General features: G+C 38.6%; 1 protein-coding gene across 1 annotated transcript in view; it reads right to left on the bottom strand.

Annotated features, from left to right (window-relative positions):
- The window catches only part of LOC130235493 (potassium voltage-gated channel subfamily H member 7), a 183,747-nt gene that overhangs the window by 113,661 nt on the left and 53,229 nt on the right, over window positions 1-16,857 (bottom strand). Inside the window, exon 3 of the mRNA XM_056466081.1 lies at window positions 16,475-16,630. Within this exon, the coding sequence (XP_056322056.1) occupies window positions 16,475-16,630 (156 nt within the window). The remainder of the gene's footprint in view (window positions 1-16,474; window positions 16,631-16,857) is intronic.

Below are 16,857 nucleotides of genomic sequence, written 5' to 3'. Positions count from 1 at the left end.
GTACATTTGCCCAGAGTATACTGTTGAGTTTTTGAACATTTTCCCCAAATACGTGTCAAAATAAGGTTTGTCATCACAAATTTTTCCATTTGCTGAAACACAGAGGAAGTTGTGACCAAATTAGGACATAAAATCCCCCCAGAGTGGATGAAAACATCCCCAACAGCACTCAAGGGTTAACTAATACAACTTTATTGTAAAGTCATCACCTTAGAATTGGAAGGTTCAATCTGACGTCGTCAAAATTGAGTTATAGACATATTCTTATTAAATGACAACTCCTTTACATTATGGGATGTTTTTTTATAAGTTGTTTACATTTTAAGACTTTTTATAAAAAAAACAAATGTTACACACATGTTGTTTGCTATATGGATATTCAATTCAATTCAATTCACCTTTATTTGTATAGCGCTTTTACAATGTAGATTGTGTCAAAGCAGCTTCACATAAAAGGTCACAGTAAATAGTAAATAGGAACAGTGTAGTTCAGTTTGTAGTGTTTAAGTTCGGTTCAGTTTAGCTCAGTTCAGTGCGGTTTAATAATCACTACTGAGAGTTCAAACACTGAAGAGCAAATCCAACAATGCGCAGCTCTACAGATCCTGAACCATGCAAGCCAGTGGTGACAGCGAAGAGGAAAAAAAAAACTTCACCAATTGGCGAAAGTGAAGAAAAAAAACCTTGAGAGAAACCAGGCTCAGTTGGGCACGACCATTTTAATTTCTCCGCTGGCCAAACGTCTTGTGCAGAGCTGCAGTCTCAGCATTGGAGGTTGGAAGCTGGCCTCAGCGAAGACTCGTCTGTCTCTGGAGCGTCACAGGAATCAGTCTCATGTTCTCCACTCCTCCATGACCACCACAGTAGCTGCTCAGGATACGGCCTGGTCCAGGATATGGAAACCTTGGGATCATCTCGTCGTTGGTCTTGGATCGAATCAGTGACTCTGCATAGTCTGAGGGCCTCGGGATGAGTATCCCCAGGTGGAAATGGAGAATAAAGAGAATAATTAGCGTAGCTGCTGTTCATAGTGTATATAAGCAAGATGCAGAGTGTATGCTTTACTGAACAGATAGGTCTTTAATCTAGTTTTGAATTGGGAGAGTGTCTGAGCCTCGGACGTTATCAGGAAGGCTATTCTAGAGTTTAGGAGCTATAAATGAGAAGGCTCGACCTCCTTTACTCGACTTTGCTATTCTAGGTACTTCCAGAAGCCCTAAGTTTTGAGATCTTAAAGAGCGAGTTGGATTGTAGCGAGACAGAAGATTGGTTAGATAAACAGGAGCTAGATTATTTAAAGCTTTGTAGGTAAGAAGCAAAAACTTTGAAGCTCAATATCTTAAAATCATTCAGAACGCAGATAGAACCTTACAGTATAATTCCAAGGTGACAAAGTGTTACCACTAACATTAACTAACATGAGTGTTACTGTAAAGAGTTACCCTATTTTCCCCTTTTCACCTGCAGTGCATGAAAGTGAAGCTTCTGTCCAGCAGCTGCAGGTGAAGCATGAATCTGCAGCAGATCTACGAGTTGTTCAGCTCATGTAAACACCCCTCAGGAGGGCCGCTTTGGATGCTCATTGACAATGGTGGTCTGAAAGTGAGCCAGAGGATGGGAACATGAGGACGCCCTCACTCAGCGGCCCGCCGTCCTTCTGCCATCACACCAACATACGATACAGGCATCCAAAGCCCCCTACAACGCTCCACGTCCACACAGGTACCAAAACAACAACTGTGGGTGGGCTTCATAGTTAAAGGGGTCCAAATATGTTTTTAGACTTTCAAAAAGAGCATAAAAATCACTCCAGAAGGAATTGTTCTCATTCATTCATTCATTAATTTTCCCTCGGCTTAGTGTATATTTCAGAGGTCGCTCCAGCATACGTTTTACACAGCTAAAGCCCTTCTAACTGCAACCCAGTATTGGGAAACACCCATACACACTCATTCACACACACATACTGGGACAATTTAGTTTATTCAGTTCACCTATAGCGCATGTGTTTGGACTGTGGGGGAAACCGGAGCACCCAGAAGAAACCCACACCAACATGGGGAGAACATGCAAACTCCATACAGAAATGCTAATGACCCAGGCGGGACTCGAACCAGAGACCTTCTTGCTGTGAGGCGACAGTGCTAACCACTGAGCCACAGTGCTGCTCTGAGTTTTCTTCCTGGAATAAACAAAATAAGTCTTGAATCTAAACCGATTTCTCCCAAGAAAACATAACCTGGTTGAGATGTGTTTGACACTGTTGACACTGCTTCATGAATCTAATATACTGATACACATGCGATTTCTACTGCAATTCAGTTCAATTCTCGTTTATTTGTATAGCGCTTTTACAATGTAGATTGTGTCAAAGCAGCTTCACATAGAAGATCATAGTTAATTGAAACAGTGTAGTTCAGTTTTCAGTGTTTAAGTTCAGATCAGCTCAGTTCAGTGCGGTTTAATAATCATTACTGAGAGTCCAAACACTGAAGAGCAAATCAATCGATGCGCAGCTCAACAGATCCCAAACTATGCAAGCCAGTGGCGACAGCGGCGAGGAAAAACATCACCAATTGGCGAAAGTGAAGAATTAAAGGCGAAAGAATTACTGCAACTATTTGCATTCGTAGCCAACAGTGTGTGTGTGTACATGTTTTTGTGACATGTCAGCAGGGCTTGACATTAACTTTTTTGATCACCAGCCACTGTGGCGAGTAGTTTTCCAACATTACTAGCCACTCGCCATTTTCACTAGCCACAATTTTATTGTTGGGAAAATATATTTTATACACATAAATATGACTTTGACATGCTAAAACTACTTGGTTTAGATTTTGCGTTATCTCCACATGCCTCCTCACTCATTTCACTTTCTGTGTGTCGTGTATGAGCTTCCTCAATAATCATGAGCAAATGGGTCAGGGTTTCATATATTACAATTAGTTTTTATTTCACATCATTTTCAGAGCTCAAAATGAAGGATTTACCAAATTTATCTCTGACCACACCAAACATAAACAATTCATTATTACTTAGCCACACATTTAAAATGTGTCAAAACAAGCTAAATATAGCTGTATACTATACTTTTTATTTAACAAAACATATGCACAGTAATCTGTCCTGGCTAAAGGTCCCAGATCAGCAGTTAACTACACATAAATGGGGAGTTAATCTCCCATTAAAGCAATGTTATTGTAAAAAAAAAAGATAATTAAACCATTAATGCATAAGAAAGCAGGTAAAAAGCATACTGTGTGTGATAATGAAAGGATGATCACACACACAGGGTTAACGTTATACCCATAAATAATCTGTTCAAAGAATGGTTACAGCGAAAGCAACTGGCACTGCTTACAATAAGTCAACTCTGGAAATCTTGAAAGCAGCAAGACTGTGTATGCATGTTCATCACTTTTTGTCTATCTAAAAGAGAATCACATCAGTTGTGTTTCTAGACACAGTTGCTTCACGCAAGGAAACGGGAGCGCGCATCACCTCAGCTGTTAGCGCGAGTGATTATCCTCTTATTCGGTATTCACCTGCTTTCTATTGCTCGCACGAACACTATTGTTTTTGTCAGTTGTGTTGCTTCTCAATTCTAAGATTGCCTTTGCATGCATATTGGACCATCCTTATTGTTGAACCCTGCTTTTAAAAATTATCATCTGGGAAAATTATTTTCAACCAGCCAACATGGCTAGTGGGAGTGTCTGTCTTACCCGCCACCGCTGAAATCTACCCGCATTTGGCGGGTGTTAATGTCAAGCCCTGCATGTCAGGACACAATTCTGTATAATGGCACAGGTGTGACACAGGTATTACAAGAAGGTGGTGAAATATGAGGACATTGTATGTTCTCATTTCTCAAAAAGCTTATAAATCACACAGAATGAGTTTTTTCACAGAGTAAAACTACACACCGTCTCCTGCGATGGTTGGATTTAGGGTTAGGGTGGGGTTAGGGCAGTACAAAATACAGTGTGTATAGTATAAAAACAAGGGAAGCCTATGTAATGTCCCCACATTTCACAAAAACAAACGTGTGTGTGTGTGTGTTTGACATGTATTCCTGCTCTCTTTTTTATGTGCATGAATAACACTGAAAAGAAAGGATGCATCTTTTAGGCTGAATTAGCCCCATCTAGTAATATGCCCCTTTTAACAAGGTGTAAAATAAGTCTCTGATGTCCCTGTAGTGTGTATGTGAAGTTTCAGCTTAAAATAATCCACAAATAATGTTTTATAACTCTTTGAAATTGCCCCTTTTAGCCATTGATCCTAATTGTGCCATTTTGGTGACTGTCGCTTTATTTCAAATGAGATTGTGCTTTTTTCAGAAGAGGGCGGAGCTACAAATGCCTGTGTGTCAGCATAGTGGCAGATTCAAAAACAAGACTAACATCCTATGCTAATGAGGGAGAGATGGTCAATAATGGGCGGGGCTTTCCTCTGATGACACGTACAAAAGGAGAATGTCAATCAAAGTGTTTCTGCAGACTGGTTTTATCCTGTGTGATTATAAAAAATAAAAGTAATACATTTGTACCATCAGAAGCTGATTATTTTCAAAGACTGTTGCCACAAAGCTGTGTTTAAACCCCTCATAAATGTGATTATTGCATAATAGGTCCAGTTTAACGCTAGAAAAACCAAGGTAGTCCTTTTGACTGTTTTGCGTAATTGTAATTTAATAACTTTGTTAAAATAAAATACCTTATTTACATACCTTATATAGTACCCTGACTATTCCTAAATATGTGTATATTGCATTCTAACTTTATTTTAGTAAAATTAAGTATTTAAAAAGAGTTCTGAGTATTTCTACCTTGAATAAACATAACTAGATAACTTCCAATGTGACTGGCACAATCTGGTTATATTGAAGGAAACTAGCAGATTTTTGGACACTTCTTAATATAATTGCACCTGCAGCAAAGTTCCTTGATTTTATTGCTGGAATACGAGTATAGTGCCTAGCCATATAGGTCTAGAAAATAGCAACTTTTCATTTTCTGTCAGTCTTAGTTCACGATGTTCGTAACTACAGAAAAGTCAAGATTAAGATAGGAAACTTGTCAAAACTTTTTGGTCATTTCTGAGTGAGATGCTAATGGTCCAGTCCGACTCAATGATCTATGCTAAGCTAAGCTAAAAGTGTTCCCACCAGAGATATATCAGTCTACAACTAATTAAAAATGTCAATCTGTAATCAAACTTCCTTTATAAATCATCAGTAACACCAAATAGCAAACTTGGTTATTTCTGAGTGAGATGCTAATGGTCCAGTCCGTCAATAATCTATGCTAAGCTAAAAGTGTTCCCACCAGAGATATATCAGTCTACAACTAATTAAAAATGGCAATCTGTTATCAAACTTCCTTTATAAATCATCAGTAACACCAAATAGGAAACTTGTCAAATGTTTTTTGTTATTTTTGAGTGAGATGCTAATGGTCTAATCCGATTCAATGATCTATGCTAAGCTAAAAGTGCTCCCACCAGAGATATATCAGTCTACAACCAATTACAAATGTCAATCTGTTATCAAACTTCCTTCATAAATCAAGAACATATCGGAAGCTTGTCAAAAGTCTTTGGTCAATTCTGAGTGAAATGCTAATGGTCTAATCCAATTCAATGATCTATGCTAAGCTAAGCTAAAAGTGCTCCCGCCAAAGAAATATCAGTCCACAACCAATTAAAAATACCAATTTGTTATCAAACGTCCTTTATAAATCATCAGCAACACCAAATAGGAAACTTGTCAAAACTCTGGTCATTTCTGAGTGAGATGCTAATGGTCTAATCCGATTCAATGATCTATGATAAACTAAGCTAAAAATGCTCCGTCCAGAGAAATATCAGTACACAACCAATTAAAAATGGCAATCTGTTATCAAACTTCTTTTATAAATCATCAACAACACCAAATAGGAAACTTTTCAAAAGTCTTGGTCATTTTTGAGTGAGATGCTAATGGTCGAATCTGATTCAATGATCTATGCTAAGCTAGAAGTCGACTGAAAAATCTAAAGAGCTAAAAGTTCAGCTGAATGGATTTAAATGGTAAAACTCAATAATTTAACTCTAGAGAAGCTGTAAAATGAGCCTATCTCCAAAAAAAAGTGGAGTGTTTCCTTAACACACTCAAATGACTTGATACTTTGTAGCCTATACCTGATCTGGCAATGACTGAGATCATACTGTACTGTACTGTACTACACACCACTGGCCATCAGACTCTCAGAAAGATCATCTTCTGACACTGAAGTCTTGAAAGATCATATACAGGCACAGTGAAGTCAAACGTGGAGCGCTGGTGACGTCTGTGATGGGTGATGCTGACGGAGAGCCAGTCATTCAGAGCTTCATTAAACATAATGAGATATTAAACCATCACCGTGCTTCCCTTCTCTTCCTGTGGCCGTCAGACATTCACACTCAATCATGTTCACTGCTCTTTCTCTCTCATCCGTCTCTTTTTTTCCCCTCTCTCTCTTTTTCTCTGGCTTTCAGTTAGGGCTGCACGATATTAGAAAAGTCTGATATTGCGAGATTTAATTTATTAATTTTTAATTTATTTTTACATTTATTTTTATTAGCAAATCAAAACCGACTTCAGTAGTGCACATTTAATATAGTGACCCTTTTTTTTCCCCAACTCAGAAAATGAAATGGCCAGTGTTGCTGTGAACGTTCTGTTTATTTTGTTTATTCCATTATTAAAGAGATATACAGAACATAACAAAGGCTGCGCCCTTGCAAATGATTCATGGCAGAATGTGTGTGTGCGCTCACAGTCACAGCGCATATGTATATTGCTTGATTTGAAGGTCACGTGTTGTTTGCGTAGCATGATTATAATGTACATTAGCATGTAAAGTAGACTGCGTTTGCGCTTTTCTAAACATAGTGGCAGACTGATGGAGTTATGCAGCGTAAGCATGTGACATTTTCATTCGACGTCAGAATACATGAAAACATCCCATGATTCCAGTGCTTCTGCTTGCTGTTATGATACTGTATGTGTGTCATTTAGTTTTTATTTATCCTAAAAGCCACGTACGTTTAAATTTGACCTTGTATAGTTGATACAAATATAGTTGATACAAAATTATAATGAAATTTTAACTCTATCAAATATTTTCCCAAGTTTTCGTAATCACCTTAATGTCACCTTCCTGATAGCTGGATGCTTAGGTTTACTTTACTGTGTTGCAATTAAATCCTAATCTAATCATGACAAACTGTATATCGTTGGAAAGGTCTAACTCTTCTGGATACATATTTTACTGTTGTTTTTTTGTTAATTATTTAGCAAGAGTAATAGATCAAAATACATTAACTGTCACCTTTCAACATGTATAACCATTTGTGGTTACATATACTGTATGTAAACCATAACATTATACATGTAGTCTACATAATACATTATACATAAAGAAATCATGACAAACTATGTATCATTTGAAATCTCTAGTTTCCAAATCTGGTGGTTGATTTTTGATAGATATTACTGAGCAACAGTTATTTATTTATATGCGACAAGGTTACTCGCGAGAGTTGTAAAGCATTACTTTGCTACAGCAATCCACAAGTTACAACTGTTTTTAGAGGCTAAACTCAGATTAAACATCACCAAACTGCTCATACTGCTTTCATATTTAACGTTACTTAACTTCTAACTTACAAATATTACAAAAGTAGGGAAAATATGGTTTATACTCCTCAAACCATACACAGAAATAGGGGGCGCCCTCATATGGTGGCCATGTTTGGTACTGCGGCCAAACAAAATCTTACTGAAAGCTAATTTTTCAAGCTCATTCATTCATTCATTTTCTTTTCGGCTTAGTCCCTTTATTAATCCAGCGTCGCCACAGTGGAATGAACCACCAATTTTTCAAGCTATCAACTTTAAATTTGGAGTATAATTGATTCAGATATTTAGTTTGATTTTCTGACGTTTGGCCTAAAACATGTTTTGTAAAATACATGTTGTTTACTATAATACTATACTATACTTTTAATGTTTTATTATTTTCATAAACTGAAAGGCACATAACTTTTTCATGCAAGCTTTTGAACTTTAGCTACAATCTGACAAGTGTCTTCTTTAAAATGAGACCAAGCTAAATTCTGTGCACCAGAGCGTTACAGATTAGCAAAAATTTAAATTGAACATGTCATTTTCATGTCTATGTCAAAAAAGAAGGGGGGGGGGGGGCAGTTAAAGGGTTAATGAACAGATTTTTTTTTTCAACATAATATTTTTATTAACTAATTGTTAATGACTAATTAAATTAGTATTTGCCATCATTATTCATTCATTCATTTTCTTTTCAGCTTAGTCCCTTTATTAATCTGGGATCGCCACAGCGGAATGAACCGCCAACTTATCCAGCATATGTTTTACGTAGCAGAGACCCTTCCGGCTGCAACCCATCACTGGGAAACATCCATACACACTCATTCACACACATACACTACAGACAATTTAGCTTGCCCAATTCACCTATACCGCATGTTTTTGGACTTGGGGGGGAAACCGGAGCACCCAGAGGAAACACACGCAAACTCGGCATTTACCATCAAGAAAATAATTAATATTTTACAAATTATTTTAGTAAAAGCATCATTAATGCTGAAAAGTACATAGAGATTTTAGAGCACAACATGCTGCCAGGGACGCCCATGCATATTTCAACATGAAAATCCAAAACCACATTCTGCACACATTACAAAGTCCTGGCTGTGGAGGAAGAGGATACAGATACTTGACTGGCCTGTCTGCAGTCCTGACCTGTCTCCAATAGAGAATGTGTGGCACATTTTGAAGCAGAAAATGCAACAGCGAAGACCCCACACTGTTGCCCACCTTAAGACTTGTTTGCAAGAAGAATGGGACAAAAGTACATCTGGAACGCTTCCTTACTTGGTGTCTTCAATCCCTAAACGTCTTTTAAGTGTTGTGAAAAGTAATGGCAACATTACAAAGTGGGAAATGATTTACCGACCCAACTTTTTTTTTTAAATGTGTTGCAAGAACCAAAATTGGAATACGTATTTTTTAAAACAATTAAAATTCATGAGGAACACATTAAAGGGCACATAGTTTACCTCTTTTTTATGATTTAATATTAATATTAAGGTTCTTCTGAGTGCCAGTTTAGGTTCAGTTCAAAACACAATTCAGATTTTTTTATTATAATGTGTTAAAAAGTGTCATGTTGGGGGCGTGTCCACAGTTCGCTGATTTAGGGGTGTGTTGCTTCACATGTAAATTAGTTTCGGCTTCCAGCCAACGTAACAAGGGAGGCGGGGCCATGAGCTCACCCGCTCTGCGTTTGCAACAGAGTCTGACAGGCAGACGGAGAAGGAGAGAGAGGATCACCATTCAGTCGTACATGTACGACTCTGACACAGACCAAGCAGAGAGAACAAAATCATTTGTACAGTTTTACAGCCAACTGTGTGCTAGTTTCAAGTGCCGAGCTTGTACACAGAAACTAATAACCACACACACTGAATTAACTTTGACTGAGGCCCCGGATGCGCCGCTCGAAGCCGCGACACGGCACACCAGACACTCTCTGTGGCGCACCAGAAGCATGAAGTGTCCCGAATCGTCGCGTTTTTGAATTCTAAACATAGGTTTCTGCAGCGGTCCGCGGCGCTCAGCCGTCGACTTGAGTGTACCCTGATAGAAACCTATGTTTAGAATTCTAAAACGCATGCTAGTTAAGATCACAGGGAGCTTCTGGGATCGCGAGAAATGCAAACGGCTGAAGTATAGACTCAATGAGAAGTACACATGTTTGCAAACCTACCTAAAGATACAACCAATAAATCCGATTAGAGCGATAATGTGGAGAATATTGCTCTTGTGTTGAGCCCAATGAGCCTTGCATCTAAAAATAGAGCTAGCGTGTTCCTTTAGTGATATTGCTTCAACTCACGCTGAAAATGGCGGACGTGAATCAACAAACTGAGGATATGATGACGCGCCTGTCAATCAATATTGGTGAGTGGGGGGACCGCTCTCCTACGTAAAGTAGTGGTCGATTTGAAAACAGCTCCAATTGGTCCACCGTTTTTTATGTTGTTAAATAAAAAAAAAACACTGGGTGTGCTTCTATCACCCCAATATGACGGTCTATACACCATACATGCACATATGTCTGTCCAAACATATGATTTTTTACCATAGGTGCCCTTTAAATATTATTTGTAGTATTTTCTGCAATGAAATACAAGTCAAAGTGAATTTAGAAATCACTATTTTCTCTTTTTATTTGCGTTTTCCACACTGTCATAACTTTTTCTGATTTGGGGTTGTTCACTTAACATGCTAAAAGACATTTAAATAGTTATCACGCCTTTTCATTATTTTGATAGTAGAAATCATCTGCTTTCTGACATTATTGTCTTATTTCTTTGTGTTTTACAGGATGATGAAGATAATATATTGGGTCTGATCGACACGAGGGTGAGTACATGATGACATGTAAACCTTCATTTGTCAGTGAAGCGTTCTTGTAAAGTCATTTTGTCAGGCAGTTTACACATGGTGATGGAGGACGGATCGTCTTCCCTCCAATCATTCGGCCCTTTTACTGCACTCGGGTTTCAGTGCACACAATGTGTCTTGATCTGCCATCTTGAGTGCTTTGGGAAATCAGATTTGCAATGCATCTCAGTTGCACTTGACATCTGTCTGGTCTGAACCACTAGGATTAGTCCATTTAACTGTGTGATTGCTTGTGGCATTGCAATGTATCCATGAATTATTGCAGTTAGATTTAGTAACAATTCACACCATTTACTAGTAGCTTATTATCTGCCTATTATTAAGATATGAACTGTTTATTAACATTTATAAAGAATGATCATGTTTTACATTCATTTACCTTAAACCAAACTACTACCTTACTATTAATAAGCAGCTAATTAGTAGTTTATGAAGCTAAAAGTCTTGGTAAATGGTTTGTAAATAGCGTGAATTATGTATTAAAATAAATTGTGACCCACCGTTTTATAAATATATATATTTATAATATATACGTACATATATATTATAAATATACGTATATATATATATACATATACGTATATATATATATAAATATATGCATGTGTATATATATATATATATATATATATATATATATATATATATATATATATAAGGCGGGGCTTCATTCCCCATTCAAAGCTATACCAAAAGTTTAGTCCTTGTTGACAAACTCTCGTTCAGAGGGACACACAGACGAACACATACACGCACTCACATGTACATAAATGCACATACACAAACACACACGTTCACACAAACACACATGTACGTACACACACACATATACTCACATATGTACACTCACATTCACTTACACACATGTACACATAAATATACTCATACACTCACACACATACACTTGCGTTCACACACACACATACTCACATATTTACTTACACACATGTACAAAGACGCACATATGCAGATTCACTCACACACACAAATACACGCACACATGTACACACGCATACGTATACACACAAACACATGTACAGATACACACACACACACACACACACACACACACACACACATACACACACACACACACACAAATACACACATGTGTATACACACACATACTTACACATATACATACACACATACACATGCACACACACATTACCTCACACACACAAATACACGCACACATGCACACACACGTACACATGCATACGTATACACACAAACACACATGTACAAAAGCATACACAATCACACGCACACACATACACATACTCACATATGTACACTCACATTCACTTACACACATGTACAGATACATACACAATCACACGCATGCACACAAATACACACACGTATACACACACATGCACTCACACACGCACATACTGACACATATACGCACACACATGTACAAAGACACACACATATACACATGCACACACACATTGACTCACACACACAAATACACTCACACATGCACACACACGTACACAGGCATATGTATACACACAAACGCACGCACGCACGCACACACACACGCACACACATACACATGCGTGTACACACACATTCACTCACACACACATACACATATACATACACACATATGCAAAGACACACACATACACATGCACATACACGTACACACGCATACGTATACACAGAAACACACATGCATGCAGACAAATACATATGCATGCACACATGTACACACACATACATATACACACAAACACACATGTACAGATACCTACACAAACACGCACACACACATGTACAATGCGTACACACACACATTCACTCACACACATGTACAAAGACACTCACACACACATGCACGTGCACACACACACACACATCACTCTGCAGTGTTCTCCTCTATAAATAGGCTTCCCCAGAGCAGTGTTAGTGTTTAAGGGTTTGTGAATCAGACCTGAGGCTTGAGCATCTGTGTGGAGATCTGAGTCTGCCGGACACTGGAAATGAGTTTCAGTCACTGCTGTCAGAGAAAAGCGTGACGCAGACACAAGAAGAGGACATCATAGAGATGATCAATGTCCTAATATCACCCACACTGAGACCTCTCTCACCCTTTCTCCTCATGATCTGGTTATTATCTGTCTGTCTGAGGCATATAGGGAACACTAAACTAGACTGCATGCTCAACTAATACAGTGAAATACACCGCTGAAGTCTGTTACTGAATACTGATTATAACCCCAAACCATGATATTTCCTTCACCAGACTTGACTGATTTCTATGAGAATCTTGGGTCCATGTGGGTTCCAGTAGGTCTTCTGCAGTATTTTTAATGACTTGGGATGCAGTTCAACACATGATTTATCAGTAAAATCTACCTTTTACCCCACTTTTCCAAATGATCAACTAGAAGTCAAGTTATTATGTGTTGCTCTTACAACTGGGATAGACAACAAGACTTTTGTCAGGTAGTGTATATCACCATGCAACATTTAATCTTTCTTCCAATGTCTGTTTCAGATGGAATAAACAGCATACAAAACACAATAAACTGTGATCATTGACTTCAAATATGAAAGCGTCCCATCAGCCTGCCATCACTCGTGAAGACAAAACAAGAACAGTGTGTTCAGCGTTTGACACAAAGCCAGCTCTGAGAGAGGAGAAGATGCCAAACTCAGTGGAAGCTGCTGTCTGATGAGCAAACTCTGGTGAGAAACACCTGAGCCATTATATCTGCCCGAAGCACACGCATTATAGCGGCCGCTTAAGCACAGCAGAGGTGAGAACATGGAGTCTCCATCTCAACACTCTCTTACACTGATTCCTGAACAAATTTAATACAGACACTGGGCCCTATCATACAACCAGCGCAACAATTTGCTTTTGTATAATGTTATTATTATTATCAGTATTATATTTATATGCATATTTATATTTGTTTTATTAAAAACAAGCTTAGATTTGTCCACCTGTCAGGTTTTAGGCCATATGAGGCACAGCATGTGTGTTTGGATATAACTCAGTTGTTTGACCACACTTTGTTATTATTGTTCATTTATTCGTTTGCTGGAAATTAGAACTGAATTTAGAAATAGTTTTGAAACAAATCTTTGTGCTTAACAAACGAAATTAATTATGTGTAGGCTAATGGATGTCTGTGCGTTCAACACGTTTCTCTATCCACGAGAGTGAAAGTGAAAGTAAATAATGAGGAGGCCCATCTCTCTTTCTCGGCGCTGTAGATGCTCTGTTTAACTGTTTTCTCTCTAGTGAAGCGCTCAGTTTTTCCACTTACAAAGTCCGCCATGTAAATAGCAAATGCACCATGGCGTGGCGCAACTGGCTTTCAAAGGGAATGGGAGATGAGACTCTGATTGGTTTATTCTGAATACACACCTAAAACTCATTAAGAGAATGAGCTCAACCCTGTTAGACCATGCGTTACGACGCAAAGCAGATTTTTCCATCCTTAAAATAGCAAAAGTGGATTCTGACATGCCCTTAATGCGTTTGCGCCCTGCGCTTTGCATCAAAATAGAGCCCACTGAGTTCTCTGAAAGACTGTCTGAGAAATATCTGCAGCTTATTTACATATACAAAGTGTATATGATAGTCGGCGCTTCTGGACACTGTTAACATAGGGCTTCCTTTTGGCACAGTACAGTTTTCTCTGGAATTTGTTGATGTAATTGTGTATTGTGGTACTTGACAAAGGTTTGCCAAAGTAGTCCTGAGCCCATGTGGTGATATCACTTATAAATGAATGCGAAATCTTGATGCAGTGCTGCTTGAGGGATCGGAGATCACAGTTGTTCAGCTTAGATTCTAGATTCCTTGAATCTTTTAATGATGTTCTGCACTGTTGAAGGTGGAATCTCCAAATGTCTTTCAATCTTTCTTTGAGGAACACTGTTTGTAAACATTTTAAAAAATTTCTCACATATTTGTTGGCAAACTGGCGATCCTGGGCCAACTTTGCTCCTAAAGGACTAGACCTTTCTTCAACCCAGGCTCATTCTGAAAACGTAGTCCCGTGGACACTTCTGGAGACCGCGAAATACGTCCCGGGAGGTATGTATGGCTGCATTTAGTTTTTTTAAGCAGGGCGGTGTGACGCCATTCTTTTTGCCGCTTACCGGCTGACCGCTTACCTCCGTGTGGAGGACTTTCCCGCCGCAACCAGTTTGTCCAGTTAACTTGTCGTGTATGTCTGCGGACTTAAGACGCAGACAGTTGACCATGACGACGGCGACCGGGTTCGGGGAAAAGCGGTTCCAGAAATCAGGTAAGACAAAAACAGAATCCAAAAAATAAAATGAACGAGTGAATAAACAGGGCTGAGAATACAGTGAAAATCCGAAAACGTGGTAAACCACGTTTTTCTGGACGGCTTCTGTAAACCGTCGGTTGGGTTTAGGGAAGTAAGTGGGTGGGCGAGTCAATCGGTAAAACTGGTTAGGTATAGGGAAGGAGTGGGTCAGTCGATTAGCCGGTCATCCAGTCAATCATTCACTCAGTCAGATGGATGGTCGTCCGACAGCGGCCTCTGGTGGGTTTAGATGAGAACAGCGCGGACTGTTTCAAATCACATTGTTAACCTATTTACCTGATTACCAGCCCTAAATTGCTCATGTCCCAACTTTATTTGAAATGTGTTGCAAGAACCAAAATTGGAATCCGCAATTATTTAGAAAAAACTAAACAAAACAAAACAAAAAATAAATAAATAAAATAAAAATCATTTTAAACAAATTAAATAATGTTTGTTGTATTGTCTGCAATAAAATACAAGTCAAAGTAAAATTAGAAATCACTACATGGTTTGGGGTTGTATCAACAAACCAAACCAATATATCGGCCGATATTTGTCATGTTTTTCAAATAACGCCATTGGCCTGTAGTTTTTCTGTTTTAGCGGATGTGTTCGAGGCTTTTAGTTTGATGCAGTGATGGACTTTTAATTTGATGGCGCTGTGGCTGTGCACACTGTGCTTATGTTCTCTCTTGAGCATATTCTCTCACTCAGTCATTTAGTCAATTGTGTCAAATACGGATTAAAGTCTACATAATAATCAGATCGAACTGTTAAAACAAAGTAATTAAAATGTGTACAATAGAATTTTAGTGATTGCATTAATTAGCAATAAAGGCAAATAATTTCTTGTTAGCCATCAGCATTTAGCAAATACGTATTTATATCATTTAAACAAATCTGTGACCAAAAGTATCGAGTTCAGTACATCAGTACTGAAATAAAAAAAAAAAAATCCATTTCCAGCTAACATTTATTTAACAGGGCCTGCCACAGCGGAATGAACCGCCAACTGTTCCGGCATACGTTTTGCGCAGTGGATGCCCTTCCAGCTGCAACCCAGTACTGAGAAACACCCATACACTCTCACATTCACACATGCATTCAAAAACTACGGACAATTTAGTTCACCCAATTCACCTATAGCGCATGTCTTTGGATTGTGGGGGAAACCGGAGCACCTGGAGGAAACTCACGTCAACAGAGGGAGAACATGCAAACTCCACACAGAAATGCCAACTGACCAAGCTGGGACTCGAACTAGCAACCTTCTTGTTTTGAGGTGACAGTGTTAACCACTGAGCCAGCATGCTGCCATTGTGTTCACATGCTCAACAGAAAAGACTGTGATTGGCCTTGAAGGTCATCGGTTCACCATTCTTAACCGCTGTTCACCAAGTGCAAATACAGATACACGAAAAATAGAGCAGAACATGGAAAATAGCAGTTTTCCAGCTTTTCTATCCAATGAAAGCAGCCTTGGTGAGCATAGGAAGCTGAAAACATCAAGTAAGATCTTCAAGTAATTCTCCAAGTTTTTTTTCTCCATCAAATGTGATCATAGTTTGGAACTTATGATTGATTCTCCAACCTGTCAGTGCAAACTGATAATAAGACGATCATGACTCACTGATTTCAGCTTTGGCAGGTGGCGTGAGGTTCAGTCTCTCCATAGAGCTGCTGCTGTCCTCGTCCAACACATAATCAAAGTTCAGGATAAACATCATCACCACTCCTTCCTCGTTCTTCACCGGGATGATGTGAGTGTTGCACTGGAAAAATGACCCTACAAAACAACACAGATGCATGATTAGTTTTCTAAAGCAACTACACTGTAAAAAACAAACTGAGTTAACAGTTTCTGTATTTTTGTGATTCACATGTGTTTTCCGTTTATTTATGGTTGTGAATTGCATTATGGGATGTTGATCTCTGCTCTGTCGACTTTTAATGTTGAAAATTCAACTCTACAGTTTAACAAAGTGACTTTTATTGACATTTTAGTAGTTTGAA

This window comes from Danio aesculapii, chromosome 9 (assembly GCF_903798145.1).
Source record: "Danio aesculapii chromosome 9, fDanAes4.1, whole genome shotgun sequence".
In the NCBI taxonomy this organism is placed as follows: Eukaryota; Metazoa; Chordata; class Actinopteri; order Cypriniformes; family Danionidae; genus Danio; species Danio aesculapii.
This window is presented reverse-complemented; position numbering and strand designations above follow the sequence as displayed.